The 22,230-nt window shown below is 34.8% G+C and overlaps 1 protein-coding gene across 4 annotated transcripts in view; it reads left to right on the forward strand.

Annotated features, from left to right (window-relative positions):
• Window positions 1–18,991, forward strand: part of ANKIB1 (ankyrin repeat and IBR domain containing 1) — a 160,535-nt gene extending 141,544 nt beyond the window's left edge. For 2 of the 4 annotated variants that reach the window (XM_063100254.1, XM_063100257.1), the window contains 9 exons: window positions 3,950–4,084; window positions 5,057–5,143; window positions 5,234–5,300; window positions 7,306–7,451; window positions 8,476–8,654; window positions 9,647–9,698; window positions 13,621–13,735; window positions 14,624–14,757; window positions 15,212–18,534. In XM_063100254.1, coding sequence (XP_062956324.1) covers window positions 3,950–4,084; window positions 5,057–5,143; window positions 5,234–5,300; window positions 7,306–7,451; window positions 8,476–8,654; window positions 9,647–9,698; window positions 13,621–13,735; window positions 14,624–14,757; window positions 15,212–15,952 — 1,656 coding nt within the window. In that variant the 3' untranslated portion in view covers window positions 15,953–18,534. Of the gene's footprint in view, window positions 1–3,949; window positions 4,085–5,056; window positions 5,144–5,233; window positions 5,301–7,305; window positions 7,452–8,475; window positions 8,655–9,646; window positions 9,699–13,620; window positions 13,736–14,623; window positions 14,758–15,211; window positions 18,535–18,779 lie in introns of those variants that run through there. The other 2 variants (XM_063100255.1, XM_063100256.1) reach the window with 2 other exon arrangements.
• Window positions 18,992–22,230: the final 3,239 nt, after the last annotated feature.

A 22,230-nucleotide genomic window follows, 5' to 3' on the forward strand; every position in this document is an offset into this window, starting at 1 on the left:
CAGTAGAAGAGTCAGATAGCAAAACCTAGTACAGAGTTATGAACAAAATACTCAGAAGTGCTTGTTAGTTCAGTTCAGGATGGGACCAAAATTACTTTATCTATTTGTCATCTTATCTCCAATATCCTTTTTTTTTTCTCTTGGAGAGTCAGATATAGACTACCTAGATGTGTAAAGAAATACAGATTGACCATAGAAATTAGCAGTTAGCTACCAAGACAAAATCCAACATTATTTCCTTCATGGCACCTACCAGTACAAAGTAACTGATAAGTATGTATTGAGTGAATGAATATTTTCATGAATTAATCAGGCTGATGATATAAGGTAATCCAACTTAAGCAGATTTTGCTTAAGGTTCTATTGCATTTAAAAGAAACATTTTCTTACATGCTATGTAAATGTAGTAGTCTTATTTAATATACCATCTGAAGTGTTTGCGTTGAACAATAGAAACAGAAAAGTAGTGTTCTTATTATGGCATAGAAGACCCATCTAGAAGGTAATAATCTAGTTGCAGCAAAATTGTATACTTTTAGAGTATTTTTTAATATGTAGGGGGAACAATATGTCGGGTGTAATTTAATCCATACTCTAACACAATGACTAAATTATAATATACCTTTATTAATGCCTCAGTATTGATTATGATTCAGTAAGCAGTTTAGTCTATTAAATACTTTGAAAGAATGACAGATGTGGTCCTCTAAAAATAAATGGATTTATTTTAAAAACACTTTTAATTTATCTTTAGATAATTTTCAAGGGACTATTTAATTTTGCATTTTTAAATATTTTAAATCACACAGTAATTTTCTTCATTTGACTGTGTAAAACTATCTGCTGCAACTACAAATAAAAATTATTAAAGTTCTGTACTCTTTTTCCCATCATAGAATGTAATTAGCTGTTTTGTAGAAAGGTTTGCCACTAACTTTGAGAAATCAGTAAAACTCTATTGAAGGGTACTTGTATCAAATCAGGCACAGGTTGGGGCCGAGCTCGTGGCGCACTTGGTAGGCACAGGTTGTTTATACCATGCAGAATAAGAATTTTATACTGTCAGAGCCTTGAAAGTAGTTTGCAGTGTATTGTGTAAGTGCATGTTGTAAAGGGCTAGATGATTACAGAGACTTTAATTCAGCTCTCTGTCCATAACATATCAGGCAGGCAAAAAATGAGTAAAGATGTAGAAGACTTAAATACCATAATTACCAAGGTGTATCTGATTACTGTATATTCAAATTTCGTCTCCTGAAAATGTAGACTGCGCTGTTTTCAAGTACCCATGTAGCATTCACAAAAAATGACCATTGATCATCAAAGAAAACCTAAATAATATTCCAGAAAAAATAAAATGTACAAACATCTTCCGATCATAAAGGGAATGAAATAGAAATGAATAATAAGATTACAAAAGACCTTTTCACATGGTTATTTTAAATCTCTCAACAACTCTTATTTTAAACAACTCTTGAGTAAGAAGGAAATAAAAATGGAAATTAAAGAATTTCTAGGAAACAAGGATAATGAAAATACTACTTTATCAGAACCAGAGTGCTGTAGCTAAAACAATGCTCAGAAATATGCATAGCCTTATTCACTTAAAATGATATAAATGAGTTAAGGATATGACTCAAATTTAGAAACACAAAATGAACTTGAAAACAACCAGGAGGAAAGTCTGTTTTTTTTAAAAGCAGAAATCAGTGAGTTACAAACTGAAAAGTAATGCAACTAATAAATAAATCTAAAAAGTAGATTTCTGAAGAAATAATAAGATAGATAAACCACTAAGCTAACAATCAAGAAAAAAATGGAGATAAGGCAGTTCAAATATACAATATAAGAAATAAAGGAAATAATCAGAGAAACAAACCAAACTAAAATAATAAGGAATAATGTTGCTCAACTTTGTAAGTTAGTTTGAACTTAGATTTGAAATTGATTGATTTTCTAAGAAAATATAATTTATTAAAACTAAACCTAGAATATCCAAATAAAGCCATTCCCATAGAAGAAAGAAAAGAGTCTTTCAGAGATCCTTCCGCACCTTAAACTCCTTAAAAGCATTGGTCCTAACAGTGTCACAGTAGAATGTTATGAAATCTTTAAGGAACAGGTAATTGCAATGTCATTTAAACTGTTCCAGGGAGTTAAAAAAACAAAAATTTTAAAGGAAACTTTAAAATTATTTTTTAAAGTGAGTAGAACCTTGACACAAACTTGACAGGATTATAAAAATTAAGAGAAAACTGTAGATTTATCCTACTTATAAATAACAATGCAGAAATCCTAAATAAGAGGTTGCAGAGAAAATAAAACCACAGACTAGCAAACATAATCCAGCAGAGCACATTAAAAGAGCAGTTGACCAGGTGGGGTTTATTCTAGGAATACATGAATGGTTACACTCAAGTAAATAGGGATAGAATGGATTCTTTCTTAGTATGATAAAAATAAATTACATCAGTCCAAAAGCTGGCATATTTAGTGGGGAAACTAGAGGCGTTCTTATTAAACTGAAGGACAAGATAAGTATGCCCTCCATCACCAGTATTAACATTGGACTAGAGATACCAATCAGCATAATTAGACAACAGAAAGAAATTAGAGATGTAAAAAATTAGAAATGAGGTGATAAAATTATCACTTTTTTCAGATGATTGTATACCTAAAAAATCCACATGAATCAACTGAAAAACTACTACAAACAAGAATTCAATTAAGTCAGAGTACAAAATTAATATGCAGAAAGTAATAGCCTTCATATGTGCCAACGACATCCAGATAGGATATATACTGAAAGACCTCATTTAACTGAATAAAATTAACAAGAACTATGCAACATTTATATGTAAAAAAACTTTTAAGCCCTCTGTGGAACACAAAAGATGACCAAAAAAATAGAAAGACAACCAAGTTCTTAGAAAGATTCCAACAATAATACCAATAGATTTTGTTTCTGCATGTAGGTGAATTAATTCAAAAAAGTTCATATGGGAAAACAAAGCAAGAATTACTAGGAAAATTCTGAAAAAGAACAATGAGAGGGAACTAGCCTTGTCAAATAGTAAGCCATATTATAAAGCCTCAGTAATCAAAACAGTATGGTACTGGCGCATGAATAGACAGATCAATGAAAAAGAAGAGAAAGCCCAGAAAATAGGCAGAGATACTTGGGAATTTAGTATGTGGTAAAGGTAGCATCTTCAACCCAGTGGAGAAACATGAACTATTCAATAAATGGTACCGGGACAACTGGACAGTTGTGTGGGAAAAAATAAAGTTGAATGTATACTGTATACTCGCATAAATTCCAAATGGCTCAAAGATTTAAATGTTTCTTAAAAAAAAATAAACAATAAAAGTACCAGAAGACAACATAGACTTGGAATGGGAAGATCTTTCTAACTGACTCAAAATCCATAAGCATAAAGGAAAAGAATATATTTTCATACTGGAATGCTAATATTTTTGGCATTGTCTGCTAATTATGATACGTGATTTTTTTTTTGTAATGGGGAGCAGGTTTTATGTCAGCTGTTCTACTTAGAGACCTTTTGTCAAAGTTGCCAGAAGTTTTTCAAATAGACTGGTGGTACTTCATCGACCCATGTCAGATTACCACACTCTTGAAAAATGAAACATTTTTATTTGTTTTTATTATTTGGAAGAAGATCCTATTAATATTTTTAATGATTCCTTATGATTACTTCATAATATTATGATTTACATTTTAATTTATCTTTAGAAACAATAATTTTAAACTACCCCCACATCTTTCCATAATGCAGGTAAAGTCTCCAGAGGAAGTGTGAGAAAGTGAGATTTGTTCCTGGTCACACAGGCAGGATTGTTTAATCTTTACAAATTGGTTGACTAGAAAGATGAAAATAATTTGCATATTAACATGGGGAGATGTTTTCGTATATGTTTTGTTTTGAAGTGCAAGTATGACTTTTGCTGGATTTGCCTAGAAGAATGGAAAAAACATAGTTCTTCCACTGGAGGTTATTACAGATGTACTCGCTATGAAGTTATTCAGCATGTGGAGGAGCAATCCAAGGAAATGACAGTTGAGGTAAAGAGAACTGATTAAGCCAAGATCTCTGTTTAAGCCACTTAATGTCATTGAAAGTATTTTGCATTTCTTCTTTTCCTATCTTCATCTTAATGAGGCATTAAATTGGATATACTTTAGAGTAACCTTTAATTTAAACAAAATAGCTCTATAAGCTTGGGAGCTTTTTCTTTTTTTCTTTTTTTTTCCTTTTTTTATTTTGGTAAAGATATGAAATGTCTTATATATCCCAGCCTGCCTCTGTAAAGACTTAAAAACAATTTTAATATAATATCAACAGTACGACAGTATAGCATACAGTTTCTTAGCCTGCTCAGCTGCCATAACAAAATACCATAGACTGAGGTGGCTTAAACAAGAGGAATTTGTTTCTTGCTATTCTGTAGGCTGTGAAGTCCAAGATTAAGGTTCTAGCTGACTTGGTTCTTGGTGAGGACACTCTTGTTGGTTTGCAGATGGCCACCTTCTCACTGTGTCCTCATGTGGCCAGGAAGAAGAGCAAGAGACCTCTGGTGTCCTTCCTCTTCTTATAAGGACACCAGCCCTATCAGAATAGGGCCCCACCCTAATGACTTTATTTAACCTTTATCACATCTTCATAGGCCCTATCTCCAAATTCAGTCACGTTGGGGGTTAGGGCTTCAACATATGAATTTGTTGGGGACAAAAATCAATCCATAGCAATAAGCCATATAATAAAACTTTGAAGATCTGATAAACATAGGTACTGAGAAGCATCTTTGCCTTAATACCCTAGGATTGTGGATTCACTGGTTTGTCATGGAGAATACAAATGCAAGAATTTGTTCTGGGAGCCTTTAAAATGTAATGGTTATTATTTTCTCCCAAAATAATCAACAAATCTGTATGCATTACTACCTATTACTAATAAAAACTTTAAATGATCTCCCCCAAAACCAATTTCAATACCGAGTAATTGTTATAAGTCATTCATGGACTTTTGTTTCCTAGGCTGAGAAAAAACACAAACGATTTCAGGAACTTGACAGATTTATGCACTATTACACAAGATTTAAAAATCATGAACATAGTTATCAGGTATGTCTCAAATAATTTCAAATGAGCTAAACTACACTGTTGTGAATAAATGAAGAGAATGGTTTAAATTATTTATTTCTATTCCTTTAGTTAGAACAACGCCTTCTTAAAACAGCGAAAGAAAAGATGGAACAATTGAGTAGAGCTCTCAAAGAAAGTAAGTTATAAGTGGTATGTGTGATAAGTAATATAAAATATCCTTATGTGTTTAAGTCACTTCACTCATAGGAGGTTAGGCCCTTAAAGGAATGCATTATATCCATTAGCTTGTTCTGGTAGTGTTTTGAGTTTTCTGAAGCCCTGAGTGTAGCTTAACACATGAGGCCTCTGTGATTGGATTTCCACCCAGCACCTAGCCTTCTCCTCTCAGTGCAACCTATACTGTTACCAGATGAAAACACATCATGATTTTGCTTACTGTTTACCACTGCTAATGCTCTACAATGTTAGAAAAAGTGGATGCACCATAAAGGTCATCCCTGACCTATTCAAAGGAGCAAGATACATATGCTACCCAGTTGTCATGTAACTGAATACCCAAAGATATTTGAAGAAATTTAGCAGAGAACCTAATGTAGTGAAAGTCAAGTACAATTTGGGGAGAAGTCATTTTGCTGGTAAATAATTAACACTGGAGTCAAAAAGCAAAGCCATGAGAGGGCTAACATGTGAGTCCCAAATTGGAAGTTATAAAAGAACATTCCTAAATATGGATTGAGTATTGGTGGCATCATTAGAATATAATATCCCACAATTACCAGACTATAGGTTTGGTATGTTTGTTTTAAAAAGTCACGTTTTTAAAATAATTATAGCTTATATATGAAAGGTACACTTTAAGCATAAAAATGTGATCAATTACACTTGCGTTTGCTCCAGTTTATAAAAATAATGAGTACTAACACCTTTTCATGACGATAATTACCTAAACAAGACAGTAACCATAAGTTAAATAAATTAGAGTGGGGGAGAAAGTGTCAATGTCTCCTTGTTAATTATTAGTTCTTAGACTTTATTAATGACAAACTATATCATGCCAAATACCAAACTCTTAAAGTACTGTCCACAGTAAAAGTTGAAAGGAAAACACCCTCACATGTTCTGTTGCTCTTCAGCAGGGATTTTTGTCTGTTTCATCACTAATGTATCCCTTGTGCTTAGAACCTTGACTGACACATAGTAAACACTCAATAAATATTTGTAGATATTATTGATTCTGTTCAACATTCTGGAGGTTTCAAACAGCATGGTAAGATATGAAAAAGAATTAAGATAAACAATTGGAAAGGAAAAAACAAAGCTTCACACACTTCTCACACTTACCATAATGAGGAAGTGGGGATGGTGTGTTTGTTTTGTTTTGATGTTTACATCTTAGTCGAAATACCTACTCTTGGGATTGAGTGTACTCAGAAGTTTTAGTCATCTGTATATCAGTTTGTGTACATACACATGTAATTTCTTTCTCCAAGCATGCAGAATAATCTGATTTTCAACAGTACTTATGAATTTAGATTCTATTGTTTAATTTCTGTTTATTTGTACTTAAGGAAAAAGTTAGAATGCTATAATGGTATTTTTGGAAGGAATAATTTCATATTTTAAGGCAATTTCTTCCTTCCTCCACATTCGTTATTTGTAAGTTTTTTATTTACTACTAGCATTAGTGACCCAGATGTTCCTGAAAATGTCATATCTTTTTCCTTACAGTGTTGTTTTTACAGAGTGTTGTTTTAATTATAATTAGACGGTTTTTTTAGCAAGCAACTTAGCAAAGGCATTTGTTCTGATTCTTAAGTAGTAAATTTCCACTGGGGATAATATGAAAAACTTAGTAAAGCATGGTACTTTTGGGTAGACCTAAAACTAGATTTCCTTACCAATAGGGTAAGAAAAGAATCCAGGATGAGTGTATGCATTTCTTCATGGCTGCCATCAGTTCCCCTGGGCTGCTGGAGCATATGCCTCATGTATAAACACATGTATGGCACACATGAGTGTTTTATACAGGTTTTTAGTCCAGTTCAAATGAGGATTATCATACAGCTACTTCAGTTTCTTCTTAGGGGTCCTCCTTACTTTTTCAAGAGAAAACATAGTTGTTTAATTTTATAATAGCATATTTGCAAAAAAATTTTACTGTGCCTCAATTACTTTTATAGGTGAAGGAGGCTGTCCAGATACCACTTTCATTGAAGATGCAGTTCATGTGCTCTTAAAAACTCGACGTATTCTCAAGTGTTCTTATCCATATGGATTTTTCTTAGAACCTAAAAGCACAAAGAAAGAAATTTTTGAACTAATGCAAGTAAGATATCTTTTTAAAATTACATTTAAATGGTAGCAGTTATTATGAAAAACAGATTTCCCCCTTTTCCAACCACTTTACTAAGTTTTATCTAATTTGGGTGCAATTAGTAAAACAATTTTGTTTTCATTTTTAAAATTATTTTAAAATAAAGGAAAAGTTACCAGTAATAACCTGAAATTTTCTTTATGATTAAATTTGTCACTCTGCGGTCCAAATGAGTTCTGAGCTATATAAACATTTACTACAACATTTATTTATCTGTTTTAAACTGGTTGAGGTTGAAATCTGACCTATTTCTTATTATGTGATTTCTTCAAAAATGAAACAAACCACATGACATACTAGATGAGAAAGCTGCTATTTACCAGTTTATTTCAAAAGTACAACTCAAAAAGTTACAGTATTTAAAAAACAAAAACACTTAAACCAACCGACATCACTATAGCTAACCAACTTCATTGCACATTCTTTTTTTGAAGCCAAACTTTCTACTGTTCTTACAGTTTTTATGTCATCCCTTTGAACTGCCCTCTACTAGTTTACATCCTACATTTCTTTCAAGGCTTAATATTCATTTTCTCCATAAAGCCCAAATCACAGTAGTCTTGCATTGCCTCAAGTTTCTTCAGCATTTATATATATTCTTCACCACAGTATCATGCATTTATTTGTACAGTGCTTTCAAAAGTACTAGTTTTTTTCACACAGACAAATTATAAATTCCTTGTAGACAGCTGCTGTTCTCACTACGTTGTTATCTGTACCAACTGCATTGCTATAAATGCCTATCAAATGAGGGCTGTTTCCCTGAATTTAAGATGATTTCTTTCTTTTTTAAGATGATCCTTCTTTCTCTTTCATAACCTGGAAAAAATGTACAGTGTTGAACAGGAAGTTATTTCAAAATTTGGATTGAATTCTGACTTCAAAAGAGTTAGGTTTAACTGAGATACCAGATAGAGTGTGGATTTGCTATTGACTAAACTATTCAGCCTGTAATTTTCTCTCTCTCTCACCATAGACAGACCTAGAAATGGTCACTGAAGACCTTGCCCAAAAAGTCAATAGGCCTTACCTTCGCACACCCCGTCACAAGATCATCAAGGCAGCATGCCTTGTACAACAGAAGAGGCAAGAATTCCTGGCATCCGTGGCTCGTGGAGTTGCTCCTGCAGACTCTCCAGAAGCTCCAAGGCGCAGGTAAAAAGGACATGCACTATGGAAATCATCCTAGCGCCAGCCACAGATGCCAGCAGTTTTTTATTTTTTATCCAACTAGGGTTCATATTCCTGCAAGTTACTTACACCTAAAATATGGATAGCTGATAAAAGTATGTTAACTTCTTTTTGGTGATTTTCTTCTCAGTACTGTTTCTATTTTTCCTGTTGTTTTTTTGTTGTCACTGTGTAGTTCCTTAGACTAAATTAGGCTAGGTTAATTTCACATTTTGGGTGAACTCATAATTCAAAGAGTATTCTAATGCATCATTTCAAATATGTAATTTACTGTAGGAATATAATAGTCATAAACATAATATAGAATTTGTGAACTTTGCCAACTTGTTATGGTCATATTTGTACTTTTGTGTTAAGAAGCTGTGAAGAAATGAGAAATGTGATATTTATAAAGTTATGTAAGTGATCCAAATTCATCCATTAGGGCTTGCCGGTTTGCTCATTTGGCTAGAGCACAGCCTTATGACACCAAGTTCATGGATTTGGATCCCCCCTACCAGCCAGCTGCCAAATAATAAAACAAATTCATTCACTAAAGAGCAGTTGAGTTTTGATTGTTTCATTTCAGATACTTAACACTATTCCTGCCTTTATAAATTGAAGCATGCTTTCTTATTAGTAATTATAAGCATTAGAAATTCCTTTGGCCCTATTTTTACTAAATTCCTTTGACCCCATTTTTACATAAATACTCAATTTACTTACTAAGTAAAAATAGAGGCAATCATAAAATACTCTAACATGGTGATTTTTATTTTTTCCACCATTTTACACATACATAAAGCAACTTAGAATTTGAAAGAAATGGTGAAAGTATTTTAATTATAATAGTTGATCTGTGTTGGTTAAGCAAGTTCCAAGCAGAAGAATTAGAAATGTTCAAAGGGCAAGGGTGTGATTATGTATACTTTGTAGTACTGATAATAAATCAAATGGTATGTCTAATTTCTTTGTAGCTTTGCTGGTGGAACATGGGATTGGGAATATTTAGGATTTGCATCACCCGAGGTAATTGTTTTGTGGGGGTTTTTTGTTTTGTTTTTTTGTATTTTTCCTTAGTGCAGTCCTGCTTGCATTTGCACTCTCATCTATTCTACATCCTACTGAGATTATCAGCAATGCTTTCTCTTTCTTTTGTAACAAAGATGCCTCAGCAGAGACTACATCTAGCTATTTGTGGTATTAGAGTATCATCACGTTAAATGCATCCTCCTTTTATAGTTTTTAATTACTGAACAGTCAGAATTAAGGAAAGCTTACAGCACAAATTTTTAGAAAATGACTTCTAATTTGTTAATAGAGATATAAATTTTATTTATTAGAAATGCGTTCCTGGTGATAATATTGTTTCAGTCTGAATCTATTGAACACCTAAGTGAAAACGTATTTTTTTAAAGTCACTGCAAAATCTTGAGAGAATTGATTTATAATCAGTTAGTAAGGTGGAAAACTTGACATTAGTGATGTTTATGCAGAAAGAAATGCTTTGCTTAGTTGCTTTCTGCTTCCCTTTAAGACTTTCACACTCTTCTTATTTGTTTTGTTATTGTTGTTGTTATTGATATGCCATTTTAAAATACGGAAGGTCTAAAATACTAACTGCCAATAGCAGTTGTGGCAAATTAAAATAAGTAAAGTGAAAGTCTTAATCACATAGCTGTTTTTTGAGATTTAAATTGCCACTGTCAATGTTGAATCTGTTTTTTTAATGACTTAAGCAGTTCTCTCCACTTCTCCCTCCTTGCTCTTTATAAAACAATATACCATTTGATGCTTATATTAGGATAACCCTTCAAACTTAATTCTTGAAGGGGAGGACAAATAATGAAACCTTTGTTTATCATTTATGACCCATTTGTTATCTGCAAGTGAAAGACAGTGAAGTTGATTATTATCCAGAAATGACTGTGGCTTATTTAAATCAGATACTTTCTCTTCACAGCTGCTGAGGATACTTGCAATCACCTTGTAGCCTTTTGTATTAGTAGATATGTCCAAGAAAATATTGACTTGAGAAAACAATTTGTGCTTAGGGCTGTGATATGAAAATTTTAAATTCACTTAAATTGCAAAAAAATTTAACATATTGATGAATTTTTTATTTTAAAGTGAATTATGAACTTTTTCTTTACCTGATCTTGTACTTATTATTTCTGTTATGATTATAGCTTTGATGATATTGAATTTCCACCTAAAAGGAGGAATAAACAAACTTCACTTATCAAAAAAGGGTACTAAGGAGTTCAGTATTTCAAAGGAGAAACACAATTTAGCAAAAATAAAACCTCTATCAATGTATTTACAATCATGTATGTACCATCTTACAGGTTCTGGCTCTGACAGTAACTTAGGAATCCTGAAATATCTGTCCTTGAATATTGGGGGTCTGCCACTTAAATTTTTTTTATAAATCGATAAATTTATTTTTAATTATTTAACTCACTTTTACTTTTCTTTAAAGTCTTTGGTACACTGAAAAACCAAGCTTTTATGTAACCCTTATTGCATATCTAAAGAATTACCACAATTGTGAGACTTTCACATTTTGCACATGTGTTGCATCAAGTAACTGCCAAAATTGTTTTTTTTTGTTGTTTTTTTTGTTTTTTTTTTTAAAAGATGACCGGTAAGGGGATCTTACTTTTGACTTGGTGTTGTCAGCACCACACTCTCCCAAGTGAGCCAACCAGCCATCCCAATATAGGGATCCAAACCCACTGCCCCAGTGTTATCAGCACCACACTCTCCCAAGTGGGCCACGGGTCAGCCCCAAAATTGTATTTTTAAAAATTAGTTCTTTGACTTGACATAGATTGTGGGAGGGAAAAATGTTGCCAAACTCCAGCAGACTTTTTATGTTGAATTTATATTTTTCAGTAAAGTTAATTTCATCTTATGCTCTTTAAATTAAGTTGAATGAGTCAGTGGCAAGCATAAATATTTGTTTAATGCTGCTTTAAAGGCAGTGGAGCCCAGTGGAAAGAGTCTAAAAGTCTAAAAGTCTGAGGGACACCTGAGTTCAAGTTCTAGCTCTGTAAACTTATTAGATCTTAGGATAGGTCATTTCTTAATTTGTCCTTTCTAAAATGTGTATGGTGGTACCCCAGGGAGGTTTGGGAAGGATTAAAGCATCTCATTAAATCACTTACAAAATTGGTGCTCAATAAATGGTGGCTATTGTTATTTAAAACAAAAACTTCTGGCAGTTTTTTCCCCAGTAAATACTAGAACTTTTCAATCTTCTCAAAGATTGCCTTAACATTCTCAAACCATTTGGAGCATCCTGACTAAAAGCGTTTTCATATGCTTATTTGAAGATCTTAGGAATCTTTGGGAATTTTCAGATAAATTTAATTTTATGAGAACAATTTTTTTAAGCCTGTTGTATCATGAGTGAATCCCATTTGAGAATTTTGTATCAGAATAATTAGAAATATAACAAATTTCTTTTGCAATTGTTTTAATACCGTTTAGTTTTCTTAAATTAGAAATATGTATATTCTATGGTACTAATTTATGTAATTCAGAATAACTTTGTGCCATCATAGAGTCTACAAAGTAAGCAAATTCTCCCTGAATAAAAACCTCGAATTGAGATAAAATTTCTATACCATCTTTGTCTAAGAAGCGTGGCAGTCCTCAGTGGTCCAAAGAGCCATGATGACACATAAGAATTCATCCACTTTGAGATCATGTAGCTCAAGGAAAGAGGAAATGATGGCCCAATTCAGAAAGAAATTTTAAAGAACCTAAACATTTCCTCAGGGCACTTGTAGTATCTTTTATTTACTGGTTTCTAACCTGGTAAGAAGTCTTCCATCTCTTATTAAGAGTCCAACTACTTAAAATGATGAAGGAGTTTAAATAAGTTTAACCAGAGGGGCATGACGTGAAAGTTTTATTTGTGATCTTCACTTATTCCTAGTACTTTCACAGTATAAGCATATTACTATTCGAGGGATAATCATAAACCTGAATATCTTAGTGTTTATCACTGAAAAATTATATAATGATCCTTAGAATTAGTGCTGATGTCACGCACCCTGGCCTCCTCCTGTTCTCTTTTCTTCTGTCACTAAAATCTGGAAAAGTACACTTATATCCAGGTAATAGCAGGTAGTCCCAGGTTGTAGCCTTCAGTAATAACAAACCCACTTTAAACTGTTGTCACAAATGTAAAATAGACTCACAGACATCTGCCTAAATTTGTGTTCGTCTCTTATGCTAAATAGAAAACACTTCTCCTGCCTGTATCGTAGATAATGCCACATATTGGCTAATTTAGGAAGGAAGCCAAACATCATCTTATTATAAAGCTAACTAACATTTTCCTTTTAATCTAGTCACTTGACTTGTGAGTATGGTATGTAGTAGTCCCAAAGAATAGACAGTCCAGCAATCTGGCAAGTACTTGACAGTGTGTGTTCTTCTTTCTTGTTTCTTTTTTTTTCTGTTGCATATTTCACAGTTACTTTTTAAAAACCAGACCTTCAGTTTAGAGCGTGGTGCTGATAACACCAAGGTCCAGGGTTTGATCCTTGTACTAGCTAGCTGCCAAAAAAACAAACAAAAAAACCTAGACCTCCAAAGAAAGCTTAACTTATATTAGTAAAATAACTGTGGTATTACTTACAATATTACATAAGAAGGCACATGAAATAAGGCTTTGTTATAATCTAGCATGGGGGCTTGCAAGTATTCCCAATTTATCTAGGCAATTGTAATGACTATTTGAAAAAAATTTTTTTTCCATTTTATCTTTTCCGTTTCCTTGGCATGGCAAAACCTGAAGTTTCTTTTTCTAAAGCCAAGTGATTTATGTGTATAAAATCACACCTTTTTTTCCCTTGGAAAAAAGTATGTTGTTTGCTTTATTTGCATTTAAAAAGTTGCATGCTCTCCTGTATTTTATAACCTTTGGTTTATGCAGGAATATGCTGAATTTCAGTATCGGAGGAGGCACAGACAACAACGCCGTCGAGGAGATGTACACAGCCTGCTCAATAATCCTCCAGACCCTGATGAGCCAAGTGAAAGCACTTTAGGTAAACTCTTGGGTTGAGCGTGGTTTAATCTCTTAGTTCTCTTGAATTTATTCTTAAAACTGGCCGATGTAAATGTTTGTGAAAGCAGATGCTTCTATTGTCACAGATACAGAAAACCAGTGAGATGAAGAACATGGGCTGTGAAGTCAGACAGACCTGGGTTCATGATCCCATCTGCTGCATATTAGCTATGTATCTTTAGTCAAGTCACTTAACCTCTTTAAGCTTTAGTTTCCTCATTCTAAAGAAGCGATAATAATAGTAGTGCCATCTCATGGGCTCATCGTGAGGTGATGCATGGAAAACACTTAAGCACCTAGTGAGCACTCAATAAATTGTAGCTGTTGATACTGTTACTGTGTTCATGGAATATTTTTCTCCTTGCCTTAGTTCTCCTATAGACCTTCTTTAAAAGAGAGAATTTGTGGGATTAGAGATAAATTATTTTAATTATTCAACTTTTAAATGTTAAATTATGAATTGAAATTTTTCCAACAATGTCAGGATCGATGGGATTAAAGATTTGCTCTTCAGGTTATTATAATTCCCAAATTCCTTAATTCTAAGAAATTTGAAAATGAAAACACCTGTATTTGTTATTGCTTAAGATAAAAAGATTAGATAGCAGCATTTGCACTTATGAAGAGAATCATATAGCATGCAATCAGAAATGTAAAAAACAGTCATGGATTTGAAGTAACTGTATTAAATATTACTGCTTATGGTGAGAGAAATATGGATGAGAAGTACCAGAAAGATTAAGTGAACATGTGAACACAGGTTTTCATCAGCACTGAAAAAAGAAATTGCCAATTTAATAACAAAATGGATAGAAAAAAAATAAAACTTACTTATCCTAAATTCTTTGGTATCAATTGCTTGTAACAGATATTCCAGAAGGTGGCAGCGGCCGCAGGCCCGGCACATCTGTGGTAAGTTCTGCATCTATGAGTGTGCTGCACAGCTCCTCCCTGCGTGACTACACCCCTGCCAGTCATTCTGAAAACCAGGACTCTCTTCAGGTAGCCTCTCTGGGCAGCCTCGTTGCCCATGCTTTTGCTCTTTCTCTGTTTAGTGTGGTTTCCTGGTTATACTTTATTGCTTTCCTTTTTCTCCCTTCCATTCTAAAATCTTCTATTCAAAGATGTGCTACAGGAAAAGATTCCTATATTTCAGATTTATCGTAAGGTATTTTTTTTCCTTAATCATGGGCAAGGAGGAAATTATAATATTATTTGTGTAGATGAAATAATTCTGTATAAATAGAAATAATTATCTGTTTAATAAAGGAAAAGTTGTAAACCTGATTAGGTTAATCATTTTTCCTTTAGTCAAAAATTTTTTTCTTTTTATTTATTAAGACTATTCATGAGATGCAAAGCTAATTGTCACACCTATCTTTTTATTTGTTGGTCTGTATGGGGATCCGAACCATTCAGTCAAATTTTAAAGTGGTTTTACTTTCTGTTGCCTCAGGCTCTAAGTTCCTTGGACGAAGATGATCCCAATATACTTCTTGCAATACAGTTATCACTGCAAGAGTCTGGGCTGGCCATCGATGAAGAAACTAGAGACTTCCTCAATAATGACACATCCCTAGGTGCGATAGGCACTTCTTTACCTTCCAGGCTGGACTCTGTCCCCAGGAATACAGATAGCCCTCGGGCTGCATTGAGCAGCTCTGAACTGTTGGAACTTGGTGACAGCCTCATGAGATTAGGAGCAGAAAGTGACCCATTTTCAACTGATGCCCTGAGTTCACATCCTCTCAGTGAGGCAAGAAGTGATTTCTGTCCATCATCCGGTGACCCTGACTCAGCTGGCCAGGACCCCAACATCAGTGACAATCTTCTTGGCAATATCATGGCTTGGTTTCATGACATGAACCCTCAGAGTATTGCCCTGATTCCTCCAGCAACTACAGAAATCAGTGCAGATTCTCAGCTCCCCTGTGTTGAAGATGGGTCAGAAGGTGTGAGGAATGTGGAACTGGTGCTGCCAGAAGAAGATTCAGTGTTTGAAGATGCTGGTGTCAATGAAGGTAGAGGAACCCAGATAGAAGAAAATCCTTTGGAAGAAAATATTCTGGCTGGGGAAGCAGTGTCTCAAGCTGGTGACAGTGGTAATGAGGCAGCCAACAAAGGGGATGGTTCAGATGTTTCAAGTCAAACACCTCAAACCTCAAGTGACTGGCTTGAACAAGTACATCTAGTGTGAACTGCACACATCTGAGCTCTATATGACTCACAGGTATGCTAGGGTGGAGTATACTTTACAGAGACTTTGACCCACTTAATTCCAACCCAATTATAAACCACTGACATTAGGATTGAATACAAAGGAGTTCCCTTGAATGGCATTCATTTTTTATTTTAACATTACAGGGAATTTCTTTTGTATTTAATTGGATAGCTTTTCCCCTTTTTGCTGACAAAAAAAGAACAGGAGAGAGAGAGAAACACAAATGGAATAAATAGGTAGTATTCCACAGTCTAAGAAAATGCAGTCGTCTGTTTAGCCCAGAGTTGACAATACTTAAATTGAACATTTAAATTAAAGGCTTTCCTTTTAAAAAATTTTTTCCCTTCATTTTAGAAGTTCATTTTGGACAGATCTAATAACATGTATGTCCTCAGTCTCTTTGTGCTGTTCCATAACTTCCTTCCTTCCTTTTTGTCTGAGCAGTGTGAATTGAGGCTTCTCTTTAGTGCTGCATCTACCACAGTGTAATTAGTTTTAATTTTCACATGAATCAAAGATTATTTTTCATGTCTATTTACAGTCCAATTGTGCCAAACTCTGAGTCATGCGCTGACTAACAAGGCACTTAGGTGTACAATGTCTTAGAGTGCTCCAGGGTAGTGTCAGCGTTTTGGGGAGTAAAAGGTGCCACTCGGTAGCAATGATATTCCAGAATTTAATGGGCTTTTGTTGCCATGGAGACTGCATTAAATAAATGTAGCCTGTAGCTTAAGTTAACTAAACCTAATGCTGCTGTTAAAAACAGTTTATTTTAATATTAAAGTACAGTTGATTAGCAACAGCGGTGCTGTATTTTAAGAGACACTTTATTGGAAGTGCAATCATAGTTCTTTGTTTTCATAATTCTACAGTGCATTCTAATTACTAATGGGTGCAATTACTTTTAATGGTAAGTGTTTTATAAAATAGAAAAAAAGTGGAGTTTTCATGAGTTATAGTAAATCCCACGATTATTAAAAATTCAATAAAACATCCTGCGCAACATGTTACCGTGCCTTTGCCTAACCTTAATGGATAGTTGCCAGTTAAATAAGTGAGTAATTCAAATTTCAATGTCTCTTCTGAAGTAACTATGCTATGAATTGCAAAGACCTCCATAAAACCACCCATGGCCTTGCCTTTACAGTAAATATAACAACTAAATGTTCAATCAGTTTGCCAAAATAGCAAATGCTGACATGTGTTTGTTCTATTGCACAATACTCATCTGCTGTGTGATTACTGTTTAGTGTTGAAAAAATTCAACTTCCTAGTTATCAGTGTCTTACTGTGAAGAAAATACTGGTCTTAGTTGTAATTAAGATACAATGGTACATACAGTGTGTAATTAAAACGAGTAAACTGTTGGAATGGCTGTTTTACTTACATATTATTAGAACTAGCATAACATAAGCAAAAATAGATACACACAATACTCCATTTAATGTCTGCCAGATTGTTACCAGAAATCTACAGATACCAAAATTTCAGTACTGAGTTTGTACAGGCAAGTCCTGAGCTGAGTAAAAGGTTATATTAGTATTGATATCCACATGAGTTGCAATTACAGGTTTTTTGGGTTTTTTTCCAAACCCTGCTTTTGAAATATTCTTGTACTTCAAATTCATATGGCTAGGACATTATATTAGAGTATTTAATATTTCCTGTGTTCCCTAGGACAAACCATGTGGAAATTGCTCCTATGCCATGTATATCAAAGGTCCATGTTAGTTTTTATTTCTCCAATTATCAGAAACATTGCTATCAATCCCTATTAAAGTTAGTGGGGGAAAATAACTTTATCTACAGTGTATTACTGTATATTAACCTGAAATAGTCCATTAAAGGATTTTTTTACAAATTTATTTTGGATTAAAAATATCAACAACAATAAGCTTTTAGACCGAGTTGTAATTTTTCAATAGAAAGAGTCTTTGCATCACATTGAGGCATCTTGCACAGCTGCAGTAAGGTGAGAAGGAGTGCTGTGTGTGAAGATAGCATACTTGGTGGGTTCTGGTTTCCTTGCACCTTGTGCAGTATCCTTTGTTTCTGTGCTGTTTTCTCCTGAGCATGAAAAATGATCATTATCCAACTTGTATTTCCTTGGTACATATTTTAAAAACAACACAGTCATTGACTTTGCAATTCAGTAATAAAGTTTGGCAAAGCCTATTTTGTAAACGAGTTAATTTTATAATGTAAAAAAAAAGTTAATCTAACCTTGACTTGTTATTTGCACTTTCATAGTCTATACTTGATACATTCCCACTTTATATACAGTAGTATTCTACAAACGTGTAGATGTTTGGCCAAATGAATGCTGTTAATAATATGTACAATTCTTTGATTAAACATTTATTACTTAAACCACTTCCATTTTGTCTCATTACATAATAGACTTTGTTTTAACCAAATCAGGAAGCTGATTTTCTTCAAAGTAAATCCCCTCCAATATGATTGGATTAATTTGGTTCTTGCACGTAATTGGCTAGTGCCTAATATTTTTACACTAGCCCACTTACTAAGCATCTTATACCCCAGTGATAAACCCCAAAACACTGCATGACAATGTGTTAAAACGTTATGACTTTAGTGCTCATTTTGTTTTTATCCCTGTAGTTTTCAGGAGAAAAATGTTATGATTTTTCCTCAAAACCTCTAATAGAAACACAAAAAAAGAACTTTAAGATATGTTTTGTGAAATTGCTTAGGAAAAGAAAAATTTTTTTATGCCATAAGACTAAAAACATCTGCTTCTCCATCACTTTATTATTCTGTCTCTGTTCTGTTACCAAAACAGCCCTTGGCATCTGTTCTCCTGTGCCAATACACAAGGTCCAGGCCACCAGCTGGTGCTCCATGGGGTCTGCCAGTGATAATCATTTCAAGTCATGTTGTTTCATTTGTGCCTTTCATTGTGTGGATCTGAAGCTTAACTACCAGTGTTCATATGCTGAATTATTTCTTAAATGTTTTTATTGTAGCCACTGATCTCATTTTTGTTCTTTTTAGTCCTCCAATATTTGTCACTTACCTGTTATGAATTAAAATTTGAGACTTAAGTTTGGTTGTGATTTTAAAACAGTTAGTTAATAATATCCCTGAGGAGTAAAACCTTGGCATCTAAATACTAAAAGATAATAAAAATTGGGGTTTTTTTTAATGCTGAAATAAAAACTCCATAGGAAAAGCATTTTCATGTCCTCAGTTCTTGGGCTGAGTAGTGGTTTTATCTCAGCATTGTGCTACAGGCATAATTATTGGGTCTTCTCCTTAGCAATGTTATATTACTGCCTTGTCAGTTATAACCTTCTCACCGGAATAGTGGATTTCTTTCTAGAAAGATAGAAGTGGCTCTTTCTAGACTGCATTACATGACAGTCCTTTTTTTAGGAACTGGCAGTAGTCAGTTCTTAAAGAAAGACAGACTTGAGAAGTTTCCTTTAGCTCTCTTTTCCACTACGGACTGACAGGTAGCTGACACACTAGTGGCCAAACTTCTGAAGGAATTCTTCTATAGTCTTTGAAACTGTAATTTGACAATATTTCTTATCAAGTTATCTGTCATCTCTTAGCCAGACGTTTCATTAAGTATTTATTACACAAGAGCCTAGCCTGCATGAGGCATCGGTTTACAGATAGGTTGAGAGATAAGTACATGAAAGAGTGAACAAAGCACAGTGTAGAAAAGGATAATTATTGGAAGAGACAGTCAGTCCTCTTGGGCCTCTTGTGTGCTTAGACTGCCAAGGCCCTGATGACAGTTTTGCCTGGGCCATCTTAAGGTTTAGGTAACTAGTAACCTAGGACAAGCAGCAGGCTTAACTGCTTGCTGTAAAAGTGGTGGATTCCTTGCACTCAGTATTCCTCAGCTTGGTATCCATCCAGACCCATTGCGTTACCTCTGTGGAACTGAAGACCAGGGGAACTGACTCAGTTAGGGTGATGTTCATTCTCCCTGCTGTGCCATGAGTGATAAAAGATCCAGGAGTCTCATGTCTTCTGTCATCATGCCCGAGGCTGTGACAGGCTAACACTGGTTTGTAAGTACGGTAAAATAGGATCCTAGACCAACGAGGATAGCATATTTACTGACAGAGACAAGATTTTCTGGAAAACAAATCATGGGCCAGGTTCAGGAATATAAGACTCCTCCGTAGGGTCTGGAAGTGAAACTTCTCATCCAAGTCATGGGTACAGGGCGAAGACTGGAGGAAGCTAAGGGTTTCCACTGTCCTACCCATTACTGTTGAGCTAATGTTTAAAGACTTAGCAATAAGAGGTAGGATTGAAACAAGCTCTCCAAATGATGCCTTGATTGTCACTCCTGCAGACAGGAAGAGGAAGGGATGTTTTCATGACAGGGTGAGCAATTCCTTTGGCCTTAGCTGAAAGGCAATTTGGCTGTGGCTGCTGTGTCAAGAACTCTCCAAACATAAAATACATGGTATCAGCAATAAGAACCTTGCTTTTAGATTGAGAACTTTGGGTGGACTGAAAACATGAGGAAGTGATTTGGTTGAGCCACAGACAGTCACAGCACTGTTCAAATGCAAAAGTGAATGCACAACCTTACCTAAAAGTTCAGAGAAAACAGCACTCACAGAACTAGCTCCTGCAACAGCCAACTTATCTAGCTGTGAGGACAAGAAATGGTGCAGGAGTGAGAAGGTGCCAGAGATTTCAGGGTAAAATGTGGCAGGGTGCAGGGGAGAAGAAAGAAGTCCCTGGACCCCAGTTCTCTCTGATGCTGAGAGGCATTACCACTGCCACAGAAGTAGTTCTCATTGTTCAGGCGCTGACCCTGGAGCAAGGGGGTAAAGGAGAAAAAAGGCTGACAATTGAGTTTCTTCCCACAGCTAACCTCATCTACCACCCTCCTGGTTGGGGGACAGTGTGATCTGGCACCAGTTTGCCATCTGTTGCTCCTTCCACGTGTAGTTCCTGACTCGTGCATATTCTTAACTCCTCAGTGTGTGTTCCTATAGTGGAAAAGGCATTTGGACATGCTCCATGGCAGGGAAGAGCTGCTAGATGGCCCTGTGGGTGGGGCTCTCAGTGGTTCAGTGTAATGCTGTGACTTCCAAACCTGAATGTATAGTGAAATTGATGTGTTAAGTGCCTACACTTACCTGTTTCATAATTGTTCGTGGGATTCTCCCTTTCAAGTGCTGCCATATGTAGACAGGTGATAGAGGGGTGTGTAAATCATTCCCCGAACTTTCCCTCTCCCCTCCCAGGTGGTCCAGCAGAAACTAATAGAGTCCCAGGAGAAGAAAGGAAAATCACTGCTTTTAAACAATTTCAGTAAAGTTGCAGGATACAAGATCAACACCCAAAAATCAGTAGTGTTTTTATACTCCAACAACAAACTAGCAGAAAAAGAAATCAAGAAGGCTAGCCCATCTACAGCAGTCACCAAAAGAATAAAATATCTTGGAATCAGTTTAACCAAGGAGGTGAAAGATTTCTACAATGAGAACTACAAATCACTACTGAAAAAAATTAGAGGACACAAAAAGATGGAAAGACATTCCATGCTCTTGGATTGGAAGAACTAACGTGAAAATGTCCATAATACCCAAAGTGATCTGCAGATTCAGTGCAATCCCCATCAAAATACCAATGTTATTCTTCACAGAAATAGGAAAAAAAAAATCCTAACATTCATATGGAACAATGAAAGATCCCAAATAGCCAAAGCAATCCTGAGCAAAAAAAATAAAGCTGACTTCAAATTATACCAGAAAGCTATAATAGCCAAAACATCATGGTGTTGGCATAAAAACAGTCACTTGGACCAATGGAACAGAATTGATAACCCAGAAATCAACCCACAAACTTACAGCCAACTGATCTTTGACAAAGGCACCCAAGAACATACATTGGGGAAAAGACTGCCTCTTCAATAAATGGTGCTGGGAAAACTGGACATCCATATATAGAAGAATGAAACCAGATTCATACCTCTCTTGCCATATACCAAAATCAACTCAAAATGGATTAAAGACTTCAAACTATAAAACTACTGAAAGAAAACATAAGGGAAATACTTCAGGAAGTAGGACTGGGAAAGACTTTATGAATGTGACCCCAAAAGCATGGGCAACAAAAGGAAAAATAAACATATGGGGTTAAATCAAACTAAAAGCTTCTGCACAGCAAAAGAAAAAATTAACAGAGCAAAAAGACAGCCTACAGAGTGGAAGAAAATATTTGCAAACTATGCATCTGACAAAGGATTAATATCC

This window comes from Cynocephalus volans, chromosome 6 (assembly GCF_027409185.1).
Source record: "Cynocephalus volans isolate mCynVol1 chromosome 6, mCynVol1.pri, whole genome shotgun sequence".
NCBI lineage: Eukaryota > Metazoa > Chordata > Mammalia > Dermoptera > Cynocephalidae > Cynocephalus > Cynocephalus volans.